This window comes from Uranotaenia lowii, chromosome 2, assembly GCF_029784155.1.
Source record: "Uranotaenia lowii strain MFRU-FL chromosome 2, ASM2978415v1, whole genome shotgun sequence".
Taxonomy (NCBI): Eukaryota; Metazoa; Arthropoda; class Insecta; order Diptera; family Culicidae; genus Uranotaenia; species Uranotaenia lowii.
Window position 1 is genome coordinate 277,909,302 of NC_073692.1, and position 22,370 is coordinate 277,931,671.

At 35.6% G+C, this 22,370-nt stretch overlaps 1 protein-coding gene across 4 annotated transcripts in view; it reads right to left on the minus strand.

Annotated features, from left to right (window-relative positions):
• Window positions 1-22,370, minus strand: part of LOC129749632 (uncharacterized) — a 566,714-nt gene that overhangs the window by 134,682 nt on the left and 409,662 nt on the right. For all 4 annotated transcript variants that reach the window (XM_055744666.1, XM_055744665.1, XM_055744664.1 and 1 more), the window contains exon 3: window positions 13,906-14,077. In XM_055744666.1, coding sequence (XP_055600641.1) covers window positions 13,906-14,077 — 172 coding nt within the window. The remainder of the gene's footprint in view (window positions 1-13,905; window positions 14,078-22,370) is intronic.

Sequence of the window (22,370 nt, forward strand, 5' to 3'; positions counted from 1 at the left end):
CGTGTACGTTGTTGGCCCATTCCTTTTGATCTTTCTTAATCGATGCTCGAATCGCGGTCGTAATCACTCGGTTAACTCTTTCCGCGTCATTTACCTGCGGATGGTAGTTTGGAGTCCGCCAGTGCGTTACGCCGTACTTTTGTAGCAAGTTTTGAAACCGACTCGAAATGAATTGAGCTCCGTTGTCGGACAGAACTACTTCCGGTACCCCAAAAAGCAAAAACAGAGAATCCTCCACGAAACTAGCCAGTGATTCAGCCGTCGCTTGACGAAATGGTTGAACGATCACAAACTTACTAAAAATGTCCGTTACGACCAATAGACACGTGTTCCGCTTTCTTCCTGATACTGGCAATGGACCAACGTAGTCCATTGTTAAGAACTGCCAAGGATACTCGGCCACCTTTTTCTGTGTCGACATAGGTGGAGTCGTGTTTTTATTAGTCGCTTTACTAGTTTGACAAACTAAACAAGATCTGCAAAATTTTTTAATCTCGGTACTCATCAACGGCCAGAAATAACGTTCTTTAACAGCTGCCAGAGTTTTTTCCGCCCCTAGATGCGCCTTTCCGTGAATCTCTGTTATGATCTCGATTCGTTTAGATTTTGCCGGATAGTGTTTCCAATGGTAACGTGGGTCTTCAACCTTCCCATCTGCCTTCACGTACTTCCAAATGTCTCCATCGATGATTCGAAAATCGGGATATTTCGCCGGTTCGTTTTTTATCCTTTCCGCTAATTCTCGATGTTCGTTATCCGTTGGGGTTGTTGAAATGACATCTAGTGATCGTGATAAACAGTCGGGTAGAATATTCGCCTTTCCTTTACGGTACTCCAATTGTATGTCGTATGACTGGATTTTTAACGCCCACCTTAACAATTTCGCGTTCCCTGACTCTGCCCCCATGGTGAACAGCCATAGCAAACTTCGAGCATCCGTTACAACTCTAAATTGCGTTCCTTCGACGTAATGTCGGAAGTGCTCTATCGCTAGAAGTACTCCCAGACACTCCTTCTCCACCGCTGCGTACTTTCTTTGGGTACTACTTAGCTTTTTGCTAAAGTACGCTATCACCTTCGTCTGTCCTTCCACCTCTTGTGTAAGCGCTGCCCCTACAGCGTTATCCGACGCGTCCGACTCAATAGTGAAGGGTAGTTTGAAATCTGGGTTCCCAAGGATGGGTGCAGAAACTAGCGCGCCCTTCAACTCCGTAAAAGCCTTTTCTGCCGCTTCACCCCACAAGAATTTCGTTTTCGTTTTCTTCAGAAGATCTGAGACTGGAGCGACAATCTGACTATAATTACGTATAAAACGTTGGTAGAAACCAGCCAAACCCAGAAGACGACGAATATCCTTAACGCTTTTCGGTCTTGCGTAATCGAGTATGGGAGCTATGCGCGAATTATCGATAGAAACTCCATTTTCAGTCAGAAGGTAGCCTAAATACGTTACTCGCTTTCTACAAAACCTACTTTTGTCTAGCGAAATTGTCAGGTTCGCTCCGGATAGTCTTCCCGCAACGAGCTTTAATAGACGAATATGCTCACTGTATGTGTTTGTGGCTATGACGATATCGTCCAGGTACACAAACACATGTGGCTCCAGATCAAATCCTATCACCCTTGCCATGAGACGACACATAGAAAACGGAGCATTCGTAAGTCCAAAGGGACAAACCTTGAATCTCCACAACCCCGTGCTGGTTCTAAAAGCCGTGTAGTCTCTGGACTCTTCCTTCAGGGGGATCTGGAAATAGGCGTCTTTTAGATCAATAACTGAAAAAAACTTCGCCCTTTCCAGCTTATGAAAAATGTCACTCATTGATCTCATGGGGTAACAATCTTTCCTGGTCATCGCATTGATTTTCCTTGAGTCTAGACAAATTCGTAGTTTTCCGTTTGATTTTCGGACCGGAACCAACGAACTAGCCCACTCACTCGTACACTCTTCGATAGCGTCCAATTTTCTGTACCTCTCCAATTCGTTGTCCATTTCGGCTTGGATCGCCGGAGAACAACGGTACAACGGTTGACGAATTGGTTTTGCGTCCTCTTTTAAGATGATTTCATGCTGCAGCATTGTCGTACGGCCCAAACGGTTTTCTGTCGTTACCGGAAACTGACGAATGGTATCCACTAGCACGGCTCGATCCCTGGTGGATAATTCGTGCTCCGTCTCCACAGTCTCCGGTGTTGTCCTGGACGGTTCAGGAAGTTCTAGTGCTGGTATGTCTAGGCTCTCATCCGGTTCGCTCTGCTTCAAAACTGGAAGTGTATCTACAGGGCATAGTGTGAACTGGATCGTGTCGATTGTCGGCTGTCTTTCTTCTTCCTTTTCTGCAATCGGTACTCGTTCGTATCCGTCCCTTCCTTCGATCATCGGTTGGATGCCGAAAGACTTCCAGAAGTTGTATCCTAGAATCAATTTCCGGCAGACTTGTGGTACTACCAGAGTCGGAATAACTCTGGTTGTTCCACGAAATTCAATCGGTAGTTGGACATAACCCAAGCATTCGTGAATAGTCTTGTCAGCGGTCACAATTTTTAGTGGGCTAGGATGCAACTTCAGCCCGTTTCTCTCCGCTATATCCTTCACACTGGTCACGCTAACGCTTGCGCCCGAATCCAACAGCGCGTCGTAGTTATCGTGGAAAATCCTAACGTTGATATGAGGACACGTCTCTGTCTGAACCCTCACCTCGCATACTTTCATCAAAGGGTCCTCAAAAATGTCATCCATGGGAACTGGTTTTGTCGGTGGAATGCTGTCGTTCCCTCTCACGCACTCCGCCTTTAGTTTCCCGACCGTGAATTCCTAGGGTGTTTGTCACAAAACGTCGACGTTTTTCCTGGGTTTCCACATATGTAGCAGAAGATCTGCTTTTCTTCTTTGCACTGCCTCCATAAGTGGCCTTGCTTACGACAGTTCCAGCAGTACATTACGGGTCTCTCTGCTTTCACTAACGGTGGTTGGTTGCCTTCTCTAGAAAGTGGTTTGCGTGTGGCGTATTCATTAGTACCTCGACGTCTGTCCTGAAATTTATCGGATATCGCATTTACCTCCTCGTTTTCAGAATACTCCGAATACGAAGGGTCTGAGTTTTCCGCAGCATCGATATGGTGTAAGTTGGAATTGTGCCCTGTCCCTACTTTCTGAAACGCCGGGTCATTAGCATCGATCCTGTGGGCGTAGAACTCCAACTTGCTAAGACTGTTAACGTTGTGACATGACAATCGAGATCTATAATGTGGTCGCATGTTTTCGAACACGACTTCGAAAAAATGCGATTGCCTTAGTGGCTTCGAGAGCATTTTGTTCCGTCTCTCCATATCCATCTTAAAGGAAAGGAATGTTTCATTCCTCTGCTGCTTCCGCTCGTAAATTTGTTGAAAATTTCCCCGATCTTTGCATGGATTTCCGTACATATAACGAATTCTCTTCTCAAACTCTGCCCAAGAAAAGAATGTATCAGCATAGCACAAGTACCAGTCGTATGGTTCTTTCCTCAAGATAGTGTGGACTCGCTGCAAGAGGACATCCTCCGCAATTCGGTCCATCATGGCCAACCTACGTACTTTGAGAAGGAAATCCTCTAACGATCGGTTCCGTGGATCCGCATCGAACGCCAGGTGCCACTTTTCCATCCTTCGGTCCGCGCTCTGGATTTCCGCGTCACTGATCACGCGCTGTATCTGCCTTCGTTGCATTTCGGGAGGTTCCTCTTCAAATGAAGATTCTGAAGAGTGCCTAACGTTCCGCCAACTGTTTTCGCTCCTGTACCCTTCGTTCCTTCTTCTACGGTTGGCTTTAGAAACTCCTGTTTCTCGGCTCATTCTCGCATTCCAACAGTCCGATCTTCTGCGGGTTTGTTCGATATCAAAAACTCCTTCTGAGTCCGATCCACTTTCCGTTTCCTGAATCCTGGTTTTGAAAGCAGTTTCGTGATTCTTCCTACGTTTTTCGGGACTTCGAGGGTTAGTTTTACTGAAAGATTTCTCTGCTTGTGCTAGTTGGGCTACAGGCCTTGTTTTCTGTCCTCGCTCGATTGCATCATCGTCGCAATTCGGCCTCTGAAACTTCGCGAGCTGTGCTTCTAGTTCCTTGATCCGATTAATCAATGCCGCTGTTTTTGGATCCTCTAAATCATTTCCGTTTCCGTTCTGCTTCTGTTCTGTTTGCTGCACTTTAGGAATCGTTCCAGTATACGGCTTCACACCCTGTGACCATACCGTTTGAACTGGAGGTGGTAATGGAAATGGCCCAATTGGCCAAGCCGATGGAGCGGTGTAAAAGTTAGGAACCGTTACCGGAAATGGTAACGATGGCGAAGAGTAGTAGGACTGTGGTATAGTCACATTCCCAAGTGAATGGTCTATACTCACAGCCGACGTTTCCCCCCCATACGTTGTCATAACCGGTAAAAGAGGGGGATTGTTCTCAACTGAAACCTGCTGATTTGCTCCCACTGTCCCATGTTGCAACATAGGTGATGTAGTACGCCCAGCTCCAACCGCTGATCTGTGTTTTCCCACTGTGGAAGTTTTTTGTGGGTCCCTATCCGATTCCGTTTCTGAGGTCATCTTTTTAGAAGCTCTAGTTTGTCGGTATTTGGCCAAGATTTGCTTAATGTCCCCCGCCAGCTCTTTCACCATTTCCTTCGACGCTTGATCCGGTGCGTGGCTTCTAAGCGTCCGCTGAAGGTAGTGTTTCAGACGTGAGTAGCTTACTTCGTCCGGTTTTTCGTCCATTTTCTGTCGTAGCTCATTCACATACCCTGCAATGCGATCGAACTCCTGTTCGATTGTATAGGGGGATGTGTATTCGCGATTGTCTTTTAAATCCTCTTGAAACAGCCTTCTTAAAAGCCTGCATTTATCGTCGAAGTCACTTTCTAGCGCTTTAACTTCACCACGAATTAATAATTCATAATTTAACTCGTCGTTCGACAAATGGTCGACACGAGGGAAACTATCCATTTTTGAAAAAAATAATAAAAGACTACTTCCTTCACAAATTGGAAAATAATTGAAAAAACGTTTATTTGAAAAAATAGAAAATGTAAGGTGTAATAAACAAAAATATAATAAATAAATAATAAAAGTAAAAAAATATAATAAATAAAGTAATGAAATAAAAATTGAAGGAAAAAAAAATCAAAAGAAATTTATCAACAACTGTTTTGTTTAAACTTTTCAGCTCCGAATTCAGCTGCACCCGTTTCACTTACGAAATGTCCTAAAGAACCTTTTCGTTGGGCGCCAATTTGTAGTCAGCCTCGATCGATTCGAAGTAAGCGTGCTGCTTATGCGCCACCCTAAAAGGGACAGCACACCAAGATTGAGTTGCCCGGCTGAGACCCACTTCAAGGCGAGTCCAGGTAATTTATCCGATCAGATAACGGACCGATCAAGGTTGACTTCCGTATCAGCAAGCCAATAAAACTCGAGAAATTCTCGGTCACACTCCCAAAAATTATCAAATCCTAGAAGATATTTCTAACGACATCCGGTACGATATCACTCATTCCTGAGATAATCATCATAGGACTACCAATAACCCATCACCAACGCGCGAACGTTAGTGGAAGTGCACAAAGCTAAGATCATTCAAAATTCAAAATAGAACACGCCACGCGGAGTGATGGAATTCAGAAATCATAAAAATCAAACTTTCTGGGAGTTTTAGTTCATACATGTATTTAGCATAATGAGGAAATTCACGTAGAGTTGAAAAGACGGTGTATTTACAATGAGTTTGTGTTCATTTTTTAATTGAGGTAAGTTGGTATGATTTTGGAATTCATTCAATTTTCATTTCTTAAACTTAGTCTATATGTACATATTTTTCATCCTATCCTCTCCTACCAGTGCGTGCGATGTTTTAAAATCTACTCCCTATCTACCGTGCAGTGCTTTTGCCGATGGTCAGTTGGCAAAATCCATCGAATGCTGTACAGCGAGAAGTTATGTTGTCTCGCAGGGGTCGTCTATAAATCAAGTGACGTAGGCCTACGATTTATGTTTCGATATGTTAAAAGCTCGAAACATTAATTTTCCATGCCACATTTGCTATGATGGCAAAAACAGCAAATCATGTGCTGAAGTTACGGCTGCCGTGGTACGGCCTCTGTTGGGGAGAAGGCAAGAGCGAATAATGCAAAATTGACTCACCGATTAAGCATAAGGTTCAAACCTGTGGCCGTGGTGTAGCTGGCTCCGACTTTCTGCGAGAGCTTGGCGGTCGGTGTCTCTGCTGACGTCGAACACTGTTGGAGCTCTTAATGAGGATGCGCTCCTGATCCGCTGGCAAGCTAGGTGAGGTTTTGGCGGTGGCTTTTCCAAACGAAGATGATGATGGTATGGTGAAAAAGCTCTTGCCAATGCTTCGCTCTCGGTACACTCGTGGATTCGGACACCCGCTGGGCGATCGGTCGCAATAGAATTGGCGGTGCGATTTTGTAGGCCGACCTCGTGGCGTGGAATCCGTTCAACCGAGTGATCGATCTTGAATCCGGTTCGTGGCTGAAGTATGCTGGGTGTAACTGCTGTGGATGAAACAGGTGCGCCTGTATGGCAGCCAACGGAATTAGCACTTGCACGGGCACGGTATCTTCGCACGTCTTTACCTGGCTAGTTAAAACCCTTTCCCACACGCACTGTTTTGCCTAGGGCGCGATGTGTAGCCTAAAGACGGGGCTACACGAAATAAAAAGTTATAAAATTCACAATTTCTAAACTACATCACTATATTGAGGTACCTTTTCTTTAAGAAAGGTGAAGAAAACGAATCGCGAATCAAAAGCACTTCCACACGCGATCACTAATCGGATCCAAGTAATTGGAAGTGTGCACCCTCAGTTCAGGGAAAGCGATATCGGGCGTTGACCCCAAGCGGAAATACGTTAATCCCGAACAGTCTTTAGAAACTCTTCGGGGTTCTGACGATCTCAGTTCGTCGCACGTTCTATTGACTGTGATTCGGGTTTTGAAAATAACTGGATGTTATAAAAACTTGCATGAAAGTATGAAACCGAAAAATGCTTGCGAAGCTTTTACATGTTCGAAATTAAGCATATATTTAGGCGTTTATTTCAAGCAGCAAGATATAAGTTCGTATGATCAAATTGCGTCGTTCGAACCAAACATAGTTTTTTTTCGAATTTGATTATTTGTATAAATTATTATAGATTTATTCTGATTTACAGAATAAGGCGGGGTAGATTCTAATGTTTCTAAATTTTTAAACGACATTTCGAAGTCAATCCAATTTGAAACGCTTAGTGTTCTCATATTCAAGCATCGCTATTAATTCCAAAAAAAATTAGGGGAAAGTAATTGTTTACATAAGGATGTAAAACGAAATGAAAATATAAAGAATAAGAACACAATAAGTAAACTTTAAAATTACTTACGGAAGATTAATTCATAAATCAAAATTGCGTTTTTTTTTACAATCAACTCACAGCACCTTTCTTAAAGTTTCGCTTGTTTACTACAATAATATGAAGTCAACCAGTTGTTATTGCAAAACAGTACAAATTTTAAATAAATAATATATAAAGCATTGACACCTCGAAGCGGGAAAATAAACAGAGAAATGAATCCGATACTCAGTATTGATTCGACACTTTATATCAACATATTTAATTTTTATATTATATCATCGTAACAACTTCAAAATCGAATAACGTTGCTTTACTATTCACGATCTATTTTGTACAACAAACCGTGGTGATTTAACAGAATAAGGTTCAACAAATGTTAACCTACAATATTATTCATGAATAATACTTTAAAATTTGATTAATAATTTCATAACATTTTTGAAAATTATCACGATTCAATGTTTTACCGTCAAAAGAAAAACAAATGTTTGTTCCAAGTTCAAATATGTCTAAAAGAGATTAAGTTATCTAAAGTACTCAAGCATTAAAAACCATGAAACAAACTACGGTATTTGTAAAACTCAAGAACTTGGAAATTTCAACAAAATGAATAATTTATTTTACATATTTAAAACTGCGCTATATCTGTTTTTTTTTTTTTTTCAAACAAGTACATATATCAAAATAATGAGGCCGAGTTTAGAAAAGCATTAAGGAATCTACAAAACGGCTGTTTTGAATTATCAAGCGATAGAGCAAAATGAAAATAATATCAAAGGTCGCTATAAACAATTGTTGTATTTGATTGATTGACACCAATTTAATTGATATGTAATGTTAAAAACTTAATAAGAATAATTTAGCCGTTTTGCAAGTTCGTTGATGTTATAGGAACCAGTTTGAGGAAAATGAGCTAGTTTTAACCAGGCCTTATTATCGCTAAGTTCTTTTTGGTTGAACTCTTGCACTGTTCAAGTGCTATTGAAAAAGAACTATCATCATTGATTCTTCTTGTCAATAGGCCTCATTGACAGAATCAGGAGTTTCAATAGGAAACGACTAGGAGCACAGAAGGTGTAGGGAAACCCAAGGTCGTACCATTTTCCAAAATGGATCCTGATCTATACCCTCCCGTTACTAACATAACCCTTTCCTTTGATACTTGAATATAGATTCGCAGACGTACAGACGGTTTCCATAGATGGTGATACATGCGTACCTCTGTTTTTGATTACTTTAAAACAAATTTTTAAGATACACGAAGATAAGGGGTTGTAAGTTGAACCAAAAGAGTATCTTTCTAACATTCCTTCCTCTGTCCTTCATTGACTACTAGGACGTGGCCGGCGCCGTTATTGATCTTTTTTAAAGGGAGAGCATAAGTTTTGTGCACTGAGAATGTACTGTTAATCCTAAACACCATTCTGTTGGACTTTGCACAAAATTGATGGCCTCGATCAATCACGGAGTAGCAACCATTGGCGATGTGGAACTTGTTCCGCTTAGCCACGCCAGCGATCATGAAATTCGAAATGCGTTTGGATGAATGAATAAAATATAATGTTTTATTTTTATAGAAATCATGAAAAATTATCGTATTTTGAAAACTGTAATTGAAGCATTTCGGATTTAATGATTTAAGGTGGATATGAGTAGTCAAACAAGCTAAGCTAAGCTAAGCTATTGACTGTGATTCGGGTTTTGCTTTCCCTTTCCACATCATGTCGCCAAACTAGATGAAAAAACTTTGAAGAAAGTAAGCATGGGATTCATTCTTCGATCGAAATCGACAAAGCCATCGAATCGACCAAAGCTGCTTGCATACTAAAAGGCGACCCGAAACAATGTTCAGCTAAATGAAGAATTTTTGCTTAACCAAAGGTGCGACCGCTACATAATCTTTCGTCATATTTTCCTATTCGTGTGTGTTGAAGCATGAAATCTGTGGTATTCCGAACATCCTCCTTCTCTTATTATTCCTAGGCTTTTTGATGTAAAATATGGGCACATCGATGCTGACAAAACGTACATCACTATACCTACCTATAGATACCTTTTGGACAAGTAATTTGGGTTTGGAGTGTTTAAACAAATTTATAGTGCCTCAGGCACACACCCCTTGCTCAGTGTATACAGCGAAGTTATCAGAAATTCATTGGGCACTAGTCAACGTAGCCTCGTTGAACACTACTATATTGTTACGTATAATCTCAGCTCTAACGCTTTTCGTTCAATAGGAGAGCACTTCCTTGAGAAGATACGGGTTACATTGAGTACTTTAAATAGACGCAGTTTTTTAATCACCTTAAACTACTAAAAACTAAAGCTATCCTAAAATTAAACTAATTGTAGAGAGAGCGAATCTCTGCGATGGAAGACTGCATCGATTTGCCTCTGAAGTTGGAGATGATTTTGTTGGCCATCTCTTCGATAGATTCAATGCCTGCAATCCGATGAAGATCTTCGGTGCTGTGCCAAGGTGGAAGCCGCAAAATAATTTTCAGAACCTTGTTCTGAATCCTCTGGATGGCTTTCTTCCTCGTCGCGCAGCAGCTAGACCAAATCGGAACTGCATACATTATCGCTGGTCGGAAGACTTGCTTGTAAATAAGCATCTTATTCTTCGGGCAAAGTCGGGATTTCCTGTTGATGAGAGAATAAAGAGATTTAGTGTATTTATTACATTTAGATTGAATATCTTCAATGTGATTCTTAAAAGAAAGATTCCGATCAAGTGTGAGTCCCAAGTACTTCACGTGATTAGACCATTCTAAAGAAACCCCATTAAAAGTTATGGAATGATTTTCATTAGGTTTTAAAAAATTTGCTCTTGGCTTATGGGGAAATAAAATAAGTTGAGTTTTGGAAGCGTTAGGAGAAATTTTCCACATTTTCAAGTAATTCAAAAAGTAATTTAAATTTTGTTGCAATCTACTGCGTACCACCCGTAAATTTCGACCTTTGGCTGAAAGCAAAGTATCGTCAGCAAATAATCTTCTACCTTTTCCTTCTGGGACATCAGGAAGATCAGAAGTAAAAATATTGTATAAAATAGGCCCAAGTATACTACCCTGAGGGACACCAGCTCTAATGGGTATCCTTTCAGAGCATGAATTTTGTTAGCTTACTTGCAAAGTTCGGCTAGTCAAATAATTTTGAATAATTTTGGTGAGATATACAGGAAAATCAAATCGAGCTAATTTAGCTACTAAACCTTTGTGCCAAACACTGTCAAAAGCTTTTTCAATATCAAGAAGAGCAACACCAGTTGAATAACCCTCAGATTTGCTAGCGTTAATCATATTAGTTACACTCAAAAGTTGATGTGTAGTAGAATGTCCATGACGAAAACCAAATTGTTCATCAGGGAAAATAGAATTCTGATTAATGTGAATCATCATTCTATTCAAAATAACTCTCTCAAATAGTTTACTTAAAGAAGGAAGCAAACTAATTGGTCGATAACTTGAAGGCTCTGAAGCACTTTTTCCAGGTTTCAAAATTGGAGTTACTTTGGCATTTTTCCATTTATTGGGAAAATAAGCCAAGTGAAAACATTTATTGAAGATTTTAACTAAAAAAATTAAAGTGCTTTCAGGCAACTTTTTAATAAAAATATAGAAAATCCCATCTTCCCCCGGGGCTTTCATATTTTTAAATTTTTTGAAAATCAATTTAAGTTCATCAATATTTGTCTCACAAGAACTTTCAAACACAATTTGCTTAGAAAGAATATCATCAAATTCTAGGAAAATTTGAGCATCAATTGGACTTACAACGTTTAAATTAAAATCATGAGCAGACTCAAATTGTTGGGCTAATTTTTGAGCTTTTTCTGAATTAGTTAAAAGAAGTTTATCCCCATCTTTCAAAGTAGGAATTGGCTTCTGGGGCTTTTTTAGAATTTTAGTTAATTTCCAAAATGGCTTTGAGTAGGGTTTTATGTCCTCTACTGCTTTAGCAAAATTTTCATTACGAATGAAATTTAAACGACGTTTGATCTCTTTTTTGAGGTCGCAATAAATTAATTTCAAATAAGGATCCCTAGTTCGTTGAAATTGGCGTCGACGAATGTTTTTCAGTCGTATCAAAAACTGAAGATTATCATCAATTAAAGGTTGATTAAATTTATGTTTAACTTTAGGTATTGAAGCGGCTCTAGCATTGACTATTGAAGTTGTCAAATTTTCTACAGCCAAATCAATATCTTCTATTGAATTCTATGGAACGTTTACATCTAAATTACGTTCAATAAAATTCATGTATCGCTCCCAGTTAGCCTTTTGAAAATTAAAAGTTGATTTTAAAGGGTTTTCAATGGGACTTTGGGATAAAGAAAATGTTACTGGAAGGTGGTCTGAATCGAGGTCCGCATGAGTAACTAATTGACTACAATGCTCGCCTAAATCAGTTAGAACCAAATCAATTGTGGAGGGATTTCTAATTGAAGAAAAACAAGTATGCCCATTAGGATATTCAACAGTAAAGGTGATTTTTAATCACCTTTGTTTGAGTTTCTTCTCATTGCTTAATATCAGGCCTTTGGTTCGTAAAAACGCCCTTGTCAACTGGCAGCGCAAATGAACGAGGATGAGTGGGGTCGATTATCCCAAAGGTAAGTCTCAAATCCTGGTTCAATAGGTTGGACCTAAGACGAAATTTTATTCGAACGTTTTCCAGGCTCATGTCCAATAATTGATCCTGAGACGCGTTAATCTATCGTGTTAATTTTTCGCGCACCAGAAAATTCAAGCATGAGTTCTTTCTGGGAAGCAAGATCGGCAGAAAAGAGACTAAAGAAATGAAAATAACTTAGACGGAGACGAAATAATTCTCTCTGCCTGGACAAGATTGACGCTCTGCCCCGAAATTTTTGGATATACTACAGACTCCTATAGTAAACCGTTGGCCTAAAAAGCTTGAGATTGCGTTTTCAAATACAGCACAGTGCAGTCAGTATTTTTCCGAAATTTTCCAAATATTTTTTATTCTTACTTATTCTTACTTATCTCCCAATCTCACCTTTCGTGACGGATTCATTTCCAATAAATAAAAATATGAAAAAATACCAAAAATAATAAATAAGTAGACTTATAGAAATGTATTTCTGCATTGAAAAAAATATTTTAACAGATCTTCATGTACTTTAAAAGTTACAGCAGCATGTGATATTTGACTGGAACACATGTCTAACTAAGTATGCCTCCATGTTTTAGCCATGTTGTTATTAGAAGAAAAAGAGAGAGGAGACATGTTGAACTAAGTATAGGTGGTATAATGCAAGGTGTTATAAAAGGCATCACCTATACCTGGGGGAGGAAGACTGAATAAAAAAACAAAAAAATCCTTCAAACGTCAAATTTTTCTCATCAATCTACCGACCAGTGCGAAGGTTCAAAATTTTACTTTCTTATTTAGTGATTATGAATAAAACTTGTTTGATGCTGAAAAGCACTTGTTTTGCATAAAACAATGATTTAATTAGGTTTTGTTTTGCTCTGGCAAATTCTTGCATGATCAGGAGTATTGAGTCGCTCAAATTTCGTTAAAGTTTTGAAGCTGATGAAAAAAAAATGGTTTGATTAATAGTTTTTTCTAAAAAAAGCTAAATCTAAATTTAGCACCTAAACAACTGAGTTACATGACTCGCTACACGAAACTGATCATCTAAAGTTAAAATTTGAACGATTACAAATCTTTTCAATAATTGCTGGCTTTTTGCCGAACAGTAAAAAAACGATACAGCAAATTTCAGTCTTCCTCCCCCAGACCTATACATGTGAGTTCTTTACCTCATAATTTGATTTTTTACAGCGCAAATCTTGCATAAAACATTGAGTGGCTCTCATTTGTTGTGAATCAAAAACATTTTCCTTTTAATTAACGTTACATAAGTTATAAATGGAAATCAGATCACGTTTAATGTAGCTATGCATAGATAACAGATTGAATCCTGGTAACCTAATTGAAAAAAATGCTATTGGCATTCTCTGAATTTTGGCGCGTGGGCTTAACAAGGGCACTTGTTAGAAAAACAAGTTGTGAACATTTTCAGCCGAATCCTTGTGCAAATTTCGACCTAATCCCATGAACCCGCGAAAAAGTAATCTGAAAAGCGGATTCCCTAAATCCTGCTTGGTACCCAAAACTGCTCTACGACAGAGAAAACTGACAGAGAATAGGTTTCCCATGTGTGATATGCTATGAAGGTAAAAATATGGCGCGCGCTTTCGTTCTAAATCTAATGACAAGCTGCTACATTGCTGGAGGGCGTTAACGCCATATGGCAACATTACAAAAAAAATCGTGCTTACATAAAGGGCATTTTTCCATTATACCCACAGCAGCAAAACTAGGAACGGACATCAAAACAAAAATATCGGATTTTGGATTCCGAAAACCAACCAAATGACATAACTGATTGATCAGCCAGCCGCTGCTGTGAACCACCATGAATGGGAGAGAAATAGCCACCCAAAGTAGGACACCGCGCCCGCTTCGTTGATATGATGATGCTTACCGATGATTTTCAGCTTGGCCGACTTCCGGTCGATGGATGCAAATGTCTGCACCATGCAGGCATATTCCCCGGTGAAGTTGGCCAACGGTTTGATGATTGCCATTGCCCGGTGCTTGTGTAACCGCTCCTGGGACACCACGTAGCTGGTATCAACTCGGTTTTTGAACGATTGCTGCAAAACAACAAGGAACAGGAGAACACAGAGCGTGAATGAAAATTTAGCGGACGATATGCGGGTCTTCGATAGTGTGGGTTGAATGATAAAATAGGGATTTGGTAGATAACATTTTATAACTATTTTTTAAACGGATATGGTTTGAATTTCAAAATTTAGGATTAACTGAATTTATACTTGAAACCATTGGATAAAGTTACCGGAATTTTGCCCATGCGTCTCGGGGCCGGGCAAATCCTAGCTATTTTAGCAAACAAAAAAACCTTACAAAAACCGGGCATTTGATTTCAAAATTTTTGACCCTGAATCCAAACAATATCTGGGCAAATTCTGCAAAAACTCAGGAATTATTCAACAAAAATCAAGAAGAAAAAACACTTTAAACATGGTTTTCATCCAAACGCATGAGCATATTTTTAATCATTTTTCTATTACAGGAAATCTTTTTTTTATTATTGCTTTAAAAATCCGTCAATGATTGATTTCACTCAAAACTAATATATATTTTTAATTTTATAAACTCCATTTTACCTAATCGAGAGCTGATTGACAAAATCAGACAAACGACTCGAGTTCAGGACACCAAAATGTACTTAATCAATCATGAAATTAGGCACCAAAGTGTATTCCCTTGACTGATCAATAAAATTCTTTGAATTTGTATTTGAAATGATTAGACTTTTTCATTGGAAAAAAATTACTGATAAACGAATTTCAAAAGCTTTTTAATTAATCTTTCAAATAAATTAACCAAATTTTAAAGCCAAACTAATGAAGGTTTTTGAAATATCTTTAATAAGTTTGGCTTTGTCTTCTTAACTCTGAATTTTTGTATTTTGAAAACATGATTCTCTTGGAAGAATATAAATCTAATTTTTTTTTATAAAAAATACTCGTTTCTTGCTTTTGTCCTTTCCAGGACTCAATATTTCAACTGGCGGCGACAAAATATTCAGATTTTGTAATTTCAAACTCTAACTGCGCTTGAAAATTTTTATTGTTTCACTTGTTTTTATTTTCTTTATTTTATCTTAATTAATCTTTGTTTTTATTTGATCATGATCTTATAGTCAATCAATGAAATCTTTGAAAAATCATTCGAAATACCATTTTTATAGCTTAACTTTAATGCGCAATATAAACTAAATAAAAACTTCCTTTGTGCTTTCAATATTGAAATCAAAACTTGGAATTTATTAATTTTATTTTTATCAGTTCCAAATTTAATCATTCAAAAAATCACCCATCTTCCAACTTAAACTTTGTCAGTGATGATAGAGTGGATAAAATGGTTTTAGTGAACAAGTTTCTGGTATTGTTGATATTCATATCTAAATTTGAATTTCGCCAAGTTATCACCGACAATGAAGAAAACATCACAAAACTAATTGAAAAAAGGAAAGAATTAAAAAATAACAAAAAAGTATGATTAAAATGTTTATCATTTATCGTCGTTTCTGTCATATTTGTCATAGTTTATTTATTACTTATTTTTTAGCCAACTTGATGGAACATTATTTTTGTCATATGCATTCATTGAATCAAGTTAAATATATTTATAAACTTAAACATCGCCTGATCATGTTTTCTTATAAGATTACGTTTTCCATTAAGGTTTGCGTTGTGGGTGAACTTTAGCGTTTTTGAAAAGAGATTAAAAGTCTGAGTTGAGCAAATTAAAAAAAAATCGAAAAAGTAAACTTTTCAGTTAATCTAAGGTGTGAAGATTCAAATATTGAAATAAGAAATTTGCAAAAGATATTTTTTGGTGCAGTTTTCTTTAAATTCTTTTTCAAAATGAACATAAGAGATAACGACTGTTAAATTTCCTTTTTGTTTATTAAACTTTCATAATTACACCTCATGATCTAAATTTATTGATACAAAACGTTTTCACCATTGGAAACATTGTTGATTATTGATTAAAGACAGTACAATTCCATTTTTCCATTTTAATTTTTAGTTTTGCCAAATTTATGGTGAAATTTTTTTTGCCGTAATTAAATCGATAAATCACTGCACAAAAATACACAGTACATAAAATTTATTTCTAACAAAATTTTCTTCAAAAAATATTACTGATAAAATAAATAAAAAATTTCAAAACATATCAAAATGAAAGTTTCAAATCAATGCTTTTTGAATGATGTTCCTTATTCTGAACTAGAAATAAGCTTGAAAATAAATTAAAAGTAGTCTAGTATTCAAATTTGAAATCAGTATTTCCGAAACGACAGAGAAACGAATCGAATAAAAATTTCGAATAATGCTTCAAAAGAAATAATGAAAATTATAAGAATGCACAAAATCATTACAACACATTAAAAAAAAGAATTCTAAAATAAATGTCAGATTGGGTGAACAATAATCCATGATTTATATTTTTTAGGAGAATGATAGTATTTGTTATATTTTATACATCTTTATTAACATTTCTTTTCTTCATATTCGATTGAAGGATTGAGAAAAAAATTCCACTATACTGTAGCATCTTGAATTTGAAAAAACAGAAAAATTATCACGAATTGAAATTTGAATATTGATTAGCGAAAAACACATTTTGAACTTGGAGAATTCATTCAACAGAAATTTATTATTGAATTCAATTTTATAAAAAGAAGAAAACATTTAACTGTATTTCAAGAGTGAAAGTGATCAAAGGCAAAGATAAAACATTTTATATTGAAAAAAAGAATTCCAAGTTTTGTTGTAAATATTCACAAAAATTTTGTTAAAATTTCGCATTGAAATGAAGCTTTAAAGTTGTTTTATCAAATTATTTTTCAAAATTATTGAAGATTTTTAAAAAAATCACGATCGTTTCATAAAACTTGATTCTAAATAATAAAAATAAATAAAACGTTTATAAAGATCAATCACAGTTTTTAAAAAGTTTAATAATTTAAACTTCTGAATATTTTGTCGCTTTCAATCAAAATATTGGGTCCTAGAAAGGACAAAAGATGGAAAGTTTGTTTTTCTTAGTAAAAATTTACATTTAATGGCTTCCAAGAAGATTATGTTTTTCGAACATAAAATTTAGAATTGCTTATGCTTATGCTTATGCTTATGATACGTACACAGCCAGATCTTGTCAGCATCCCGGTGAATAGTAAAAATACATTTACTATTCATCTTTTCAAGGCCGGGCCCACTGTGCAGTATTGGACGCAGAGACGGCTGGAACCAGGGAAGGAAGGAACGTGGACAACAGTACCATACGTTCCCATGTTTATTTGATATTAATTCGTTGGGGGCATAGATGCTAAGATATTTCTATGCTCCTGGTGTTGGGCCTTGCGGTTCTTCCTTCAGGGGATGGAAATGAGGTTTTTCTACAGAGAGTCCCAAATTTAACAATGCAATAGTTAAAGAAATTTCTTTGACTATTATACACTGTTTTATTCTAGATCCCTGTACCTTCATCTCAGGTCATCGACCATGGTTATAGCGCCATTGCTCGCTTTTGAAATGATTTGAAAAAGCAGAGAAATTATTAATAGAGCACCGAAATCCTTAGAATTTTCCCATTCCAAAAGATTTCAGCACCAAAAGAAATATATACACATGATGACATACTTAAAACTATTATTTATGATTAGATTCAATAACAATGATTAAAACAACAACAATTATTAGTTCTGCGTTATGTTTCCAGTATTGATATTTATACAATTCGGTTGGCATCTGCTAGAATTATCAGATCAATAAAAGGTAGCAAAATTCTGGAAAAATAAGTGTCACGTTGTTCGGCAGTAAGATAAAAGTGGTGTTAAAAAAGAAAACCTATGAAAATGTCAATGAAAAATTTATGTATACAGTCAACATTCAATTTTTTCATCGGTATGAATTACATTAAAATTGAGAATCAGAAAAAAATCGCTCCCCTTAGGTATCTCATTCATCTTCACTCAAACACTTCCGATTCTCAAATCATTCTAAACCAATACAACCAGATTCCTTTAACACCCACCCACGTTTCACATAATGATGAAAAGTGTTGTGAGTATAAAATAAAGCAGAAAGCGGGATGAAACGCACACACGATCCGTTTGCTATACGAAAAATAAAAGTAGAACGTCTCAAAAATAGCAAAAAGATGGATAGTCACACAATAAGGCAAGTGTTGAGGGCGTTCATTGTACGGAGCTCCGGAAAACTTTAAAAAAATATTATTGGATCGCTAACGAAATGGCTTAAAAATTCTTGAACAACACTCTCCTCTAAACCACATTAAAATCACATAATTCAATCTTACAAGTGAACTAATGAAAATGGTTCTACTTAGCTTTAATTTGGAAGTATCAGCCTAAATGTGAACATCCGTGTGTCGTCCATGCAGTTGTCCGATTGATGGAAGTGAACCATTCTATTAAAACGGAATCAAACCAGAAACACATCACAGCAACCATACTTTCTTCTACGATTTCACCATTTCTCTTCTTGTTTCTAATTCATAACCCACACACGGCATCACAAGAAAAATTTCGGGGGGCACCTTCTGGCCATACTTAATAGTAAAAAACACTAAAAAGCGACACGGTTTGGTAGCCAAATCACTACTGCAACCAAAAACACCTGATTTTTCCAACTTCGAACATAAAATTTAGAATTAAAAAAAAAACTACTTTTTAATAATATTTCAAAAACTAAAACAGTTTTACTTTAAAATACGGTAAATTTTGTGAAAATTTATACAAAATATGAAGATGAATAATCTAAGTTTTTAAACTTTTTAGAAAAAAAAATGTTTTTCTATAAACTCGTCTAACCATCATGAAAACTTATTTACAGAATTTAATTGAAAACTCAAGGTAACAGCCTTTTGATGCCTATGATTTAATGATTGATTTAGTAGATAAAGCGTCATGAGCTCTAATCTTTTGTCAAATTTAGTCTTTCATCTTTAGATATATCATATATGAAATGGGGTTTGTTAATTTAAAAATATATCAGTTTTAAGCAGAGTTACAAGTTTTCAGAAAATCATTTCAAATTGATATTCACCGTAATGAGTGTCAATTCAGAAGCACAATGAATGTCATTGTGATGCTCAAAGCTTTCGATGGCAAATGAAATTTGCTGAACATAGAGAATAAAATCACAAATTCAGATTTGTTTTGGTTAGTTCATAAGAGAAATCTTCAGATATATTCCCCACTTTTTACCCTATTTTTTAACATCATTAGCAACGAATTCTTTGAACATTTTACTGTATGTTAATGTAATTAGCTTTCCACACTAGCGGCCACCAAGTTGAACGACTCCAAACGCTTCGATAAATATAATTTATGTACGAAATCCCTTTAATGATCGAAATTTATTGAAACTTTTTAATACCGAAAGCATTAAAGCTCGTGTTATAGCTACAAAAAAGTATTTCTATGATCACAACACACTATGTAAAAAATGTTGTGAACAACCTTTAGATTTACAATGCTATTTGCAAATACGGCGCTTTGGTACAAAACAATTTGAAACATAATTTTAGAAGTCAAGGCAACTTAAATGGAAAAAATATAATATTTTGCCGTTAGCGCTATGATTGTTTTAAAAGATTAAAAGCAAAAACATAACATGGGATAAGATGCAATATTTAAAAAAGGATTTCCTGGTTGTTTGAAATCAATAAACGAAATTTTCGTTGATTATATATTTTTTTTTTAACTTTCCAATGCAATAAATCTGTTTCCTAACATAACAATTTGTTTGGAAGATTAAGAAACTATAAATCAAAAAACATTATTCTACAATATTGACAAAACATTTTCGGTGATTCAATGATACTAAATTTGTAAAATAAGTCCCAGTGGATCATGGAGATTACAATGATGAATTTTGATGTTTTTCAGCTTAGTTGTTTTTGTGGTACTCAATGTGTTAATATTCATAATAATCAAATATGTAGCTATTCAGATTTTGATAATTTTGTTTCTTGTTTGTTGTAATGGTTCGAAAATGTGAAATATTTATTCTGAAAAGCACATGAAATCATTGGGTTTTTATTAGAATTTTGAGCTTGAATATTTAAGTGAAATCACTCATTGAAAACTAATGAACTTACAAATACTACGAACTAACATTAAAGAAAACACCTTATTCTAAATTTGATTATTATGACTATTTTATTCAATTTAGGAATAATATTTGTAAGATTTGTAATATTTGTAAATATTTGTAAAAGTTAAATAACACAGTTCTTTAAAAATTTTGAAAGATTTCATAACAAGTATTTATGACATTTCTGAATAAAATTTAAAAAAAATTTTATTCAAAAAAATTTGTTGAAACCCTTCAAAACGATGATATTTTTGCTTTTAAAATACTTAAAATTCAATTTGGTTTACAACCTCTTTAGAAATGTGAAAAAGTAAACAAAAATTCTTTAACTTTTTTTTGCAGAACAAATAACATCTAAAGTTTTGGGTAAAGTTGATAATTGATTTAAACTTTAATTTTAGTTTTAAAGATTTGTAAATAAAATAAAAATTTCTTGAACTATATTGAAATGTTTTCAAAAGTTATTCAAATCAAAAGCTGTTGGAAAAATTGCATACTTAGAATCAGGACACCCAAATTGGTCAAAATTAACTGTTAAATTCCTTGCATCCCGGAGAATATAAATTTTGTGGCCTTGTGTAATTTATCAAAACCTTTTCGAATGTGATGGTGAGCATTCGGAAGAATAAAGAAACACAACATAAAATTGAAACTGAAATTGGTTTCTTGAAAAATATTTCATATCAGCATTAATTTTATAATGATTTTTTTGTAAAGCAAATTTTTTAGTAAAAACGTAAAGTAACTAGATTTTTTGAAAATTTTGATGACCTCAATCACTGAAACACACCTGTTTGGCTTCCAACATGTTGATGTATAAACTTAGTATTCGATCAATCAATTTTGAAGTTATAATGGTTTGTTGGTTTCAAACGCTAAGTATGATTTCTTAGTTACACTTCTAAATACTTTTTCTTTTCAAACTATGTTCTATCAAAAATAAGTTTCCATTCCTGAACGGCATAAAGTGTCGTTAGACCTTGAACCGCCCTCTCCACTCCCCCGTTCGCACGGTCTTGATGAGCAATACTGATGAAAAACATATTTTAGGATGTCTTATAAAATTTTGATTTGGAGTGTAATGTGATTTATTTTGCACTTCCTAAAAGTCGATTTATCGAAAATTCGAAGTAACAACAGATCTCGAAGATTTGTGCAATCTTACATCATTTGGCATTAACAAGTTCTGTATCCTTCCCTCATTTCGTAGGGTGATTTTTAAGGTTAAATGTATCGAAACTTTCTGCGTTTTGAGGTGCCCAGCTTTTTGGAGCAATCATGAAAATGTACATTAGACCGCTGCAAGCTTTGTAGGAAAATTTCAATTTTTTTAATTTTTACACTTCCCATAACTTTTTATGGTTATTTTTTGCTGCCAGAAATAGCAATAAAAATTTTGGAAGCAAACCATCCAGTCCTGAATTAGCGCAACTTTTTTGTTTTTGTTTCGATTATAGTCGTTTTACCATCTTTATGGCATTCGCGACTTTAGCGAATTAGCGCAACGATTTTCAATTTTGTATGGAAATTTGTATGGGGAGTCAAAATTTTTCATTCAAAAATCGCCAGAACTGTACTGAAAGTTCCAAAAAATATAACTTTGAATGAAAAATATTTTTAAATTTTTGCAGTACAATTCATGTGAACAAACCACAAACCTAAATTTTGTTCCAGAAAAGATATTCGATGTTACACAAATTTTTTGTTTTCAAAATTACTTTTTTAATGTAATATTTTTTATTTACGGCACTTCAGTCTATTATTTTTAAGATGATATTATATTTACTCCAACGTTTCAAGACTGATTAGTCTCATCTTCAGGGAAACTACAAAAGTTGTGAATACTTAAATTTAAAAACACTACATTGATCTTAGCATAATCTTTGTCCTACTTACAATATTGTCATCTTTTCTGTCACTTTTGTTAAGTTTAATGTCAGGATTGTTCACTATTTTTGTTGTTTCTATGAAAGGTAAAATTATGGTTGAATAATGATTTTTGATTTTGAATTTGTTATACAAAGTCTTACCAAATAAATATGATTAAAATCTACACAGTGAATTTGAAAAACTATGGGTAAACGGCTATTTTGAAAATGGAGTCTGATTTGTGGTACTAAATTTTGGTTTTGGCGTTTAATGGACGGCTATTGGTTATGTTGAGAGTGAGTGTCTTTTGTGGTAGGAACTATTTCGGAGAGATGTTGAGTTTTGTATTTTTGTTGTTTGA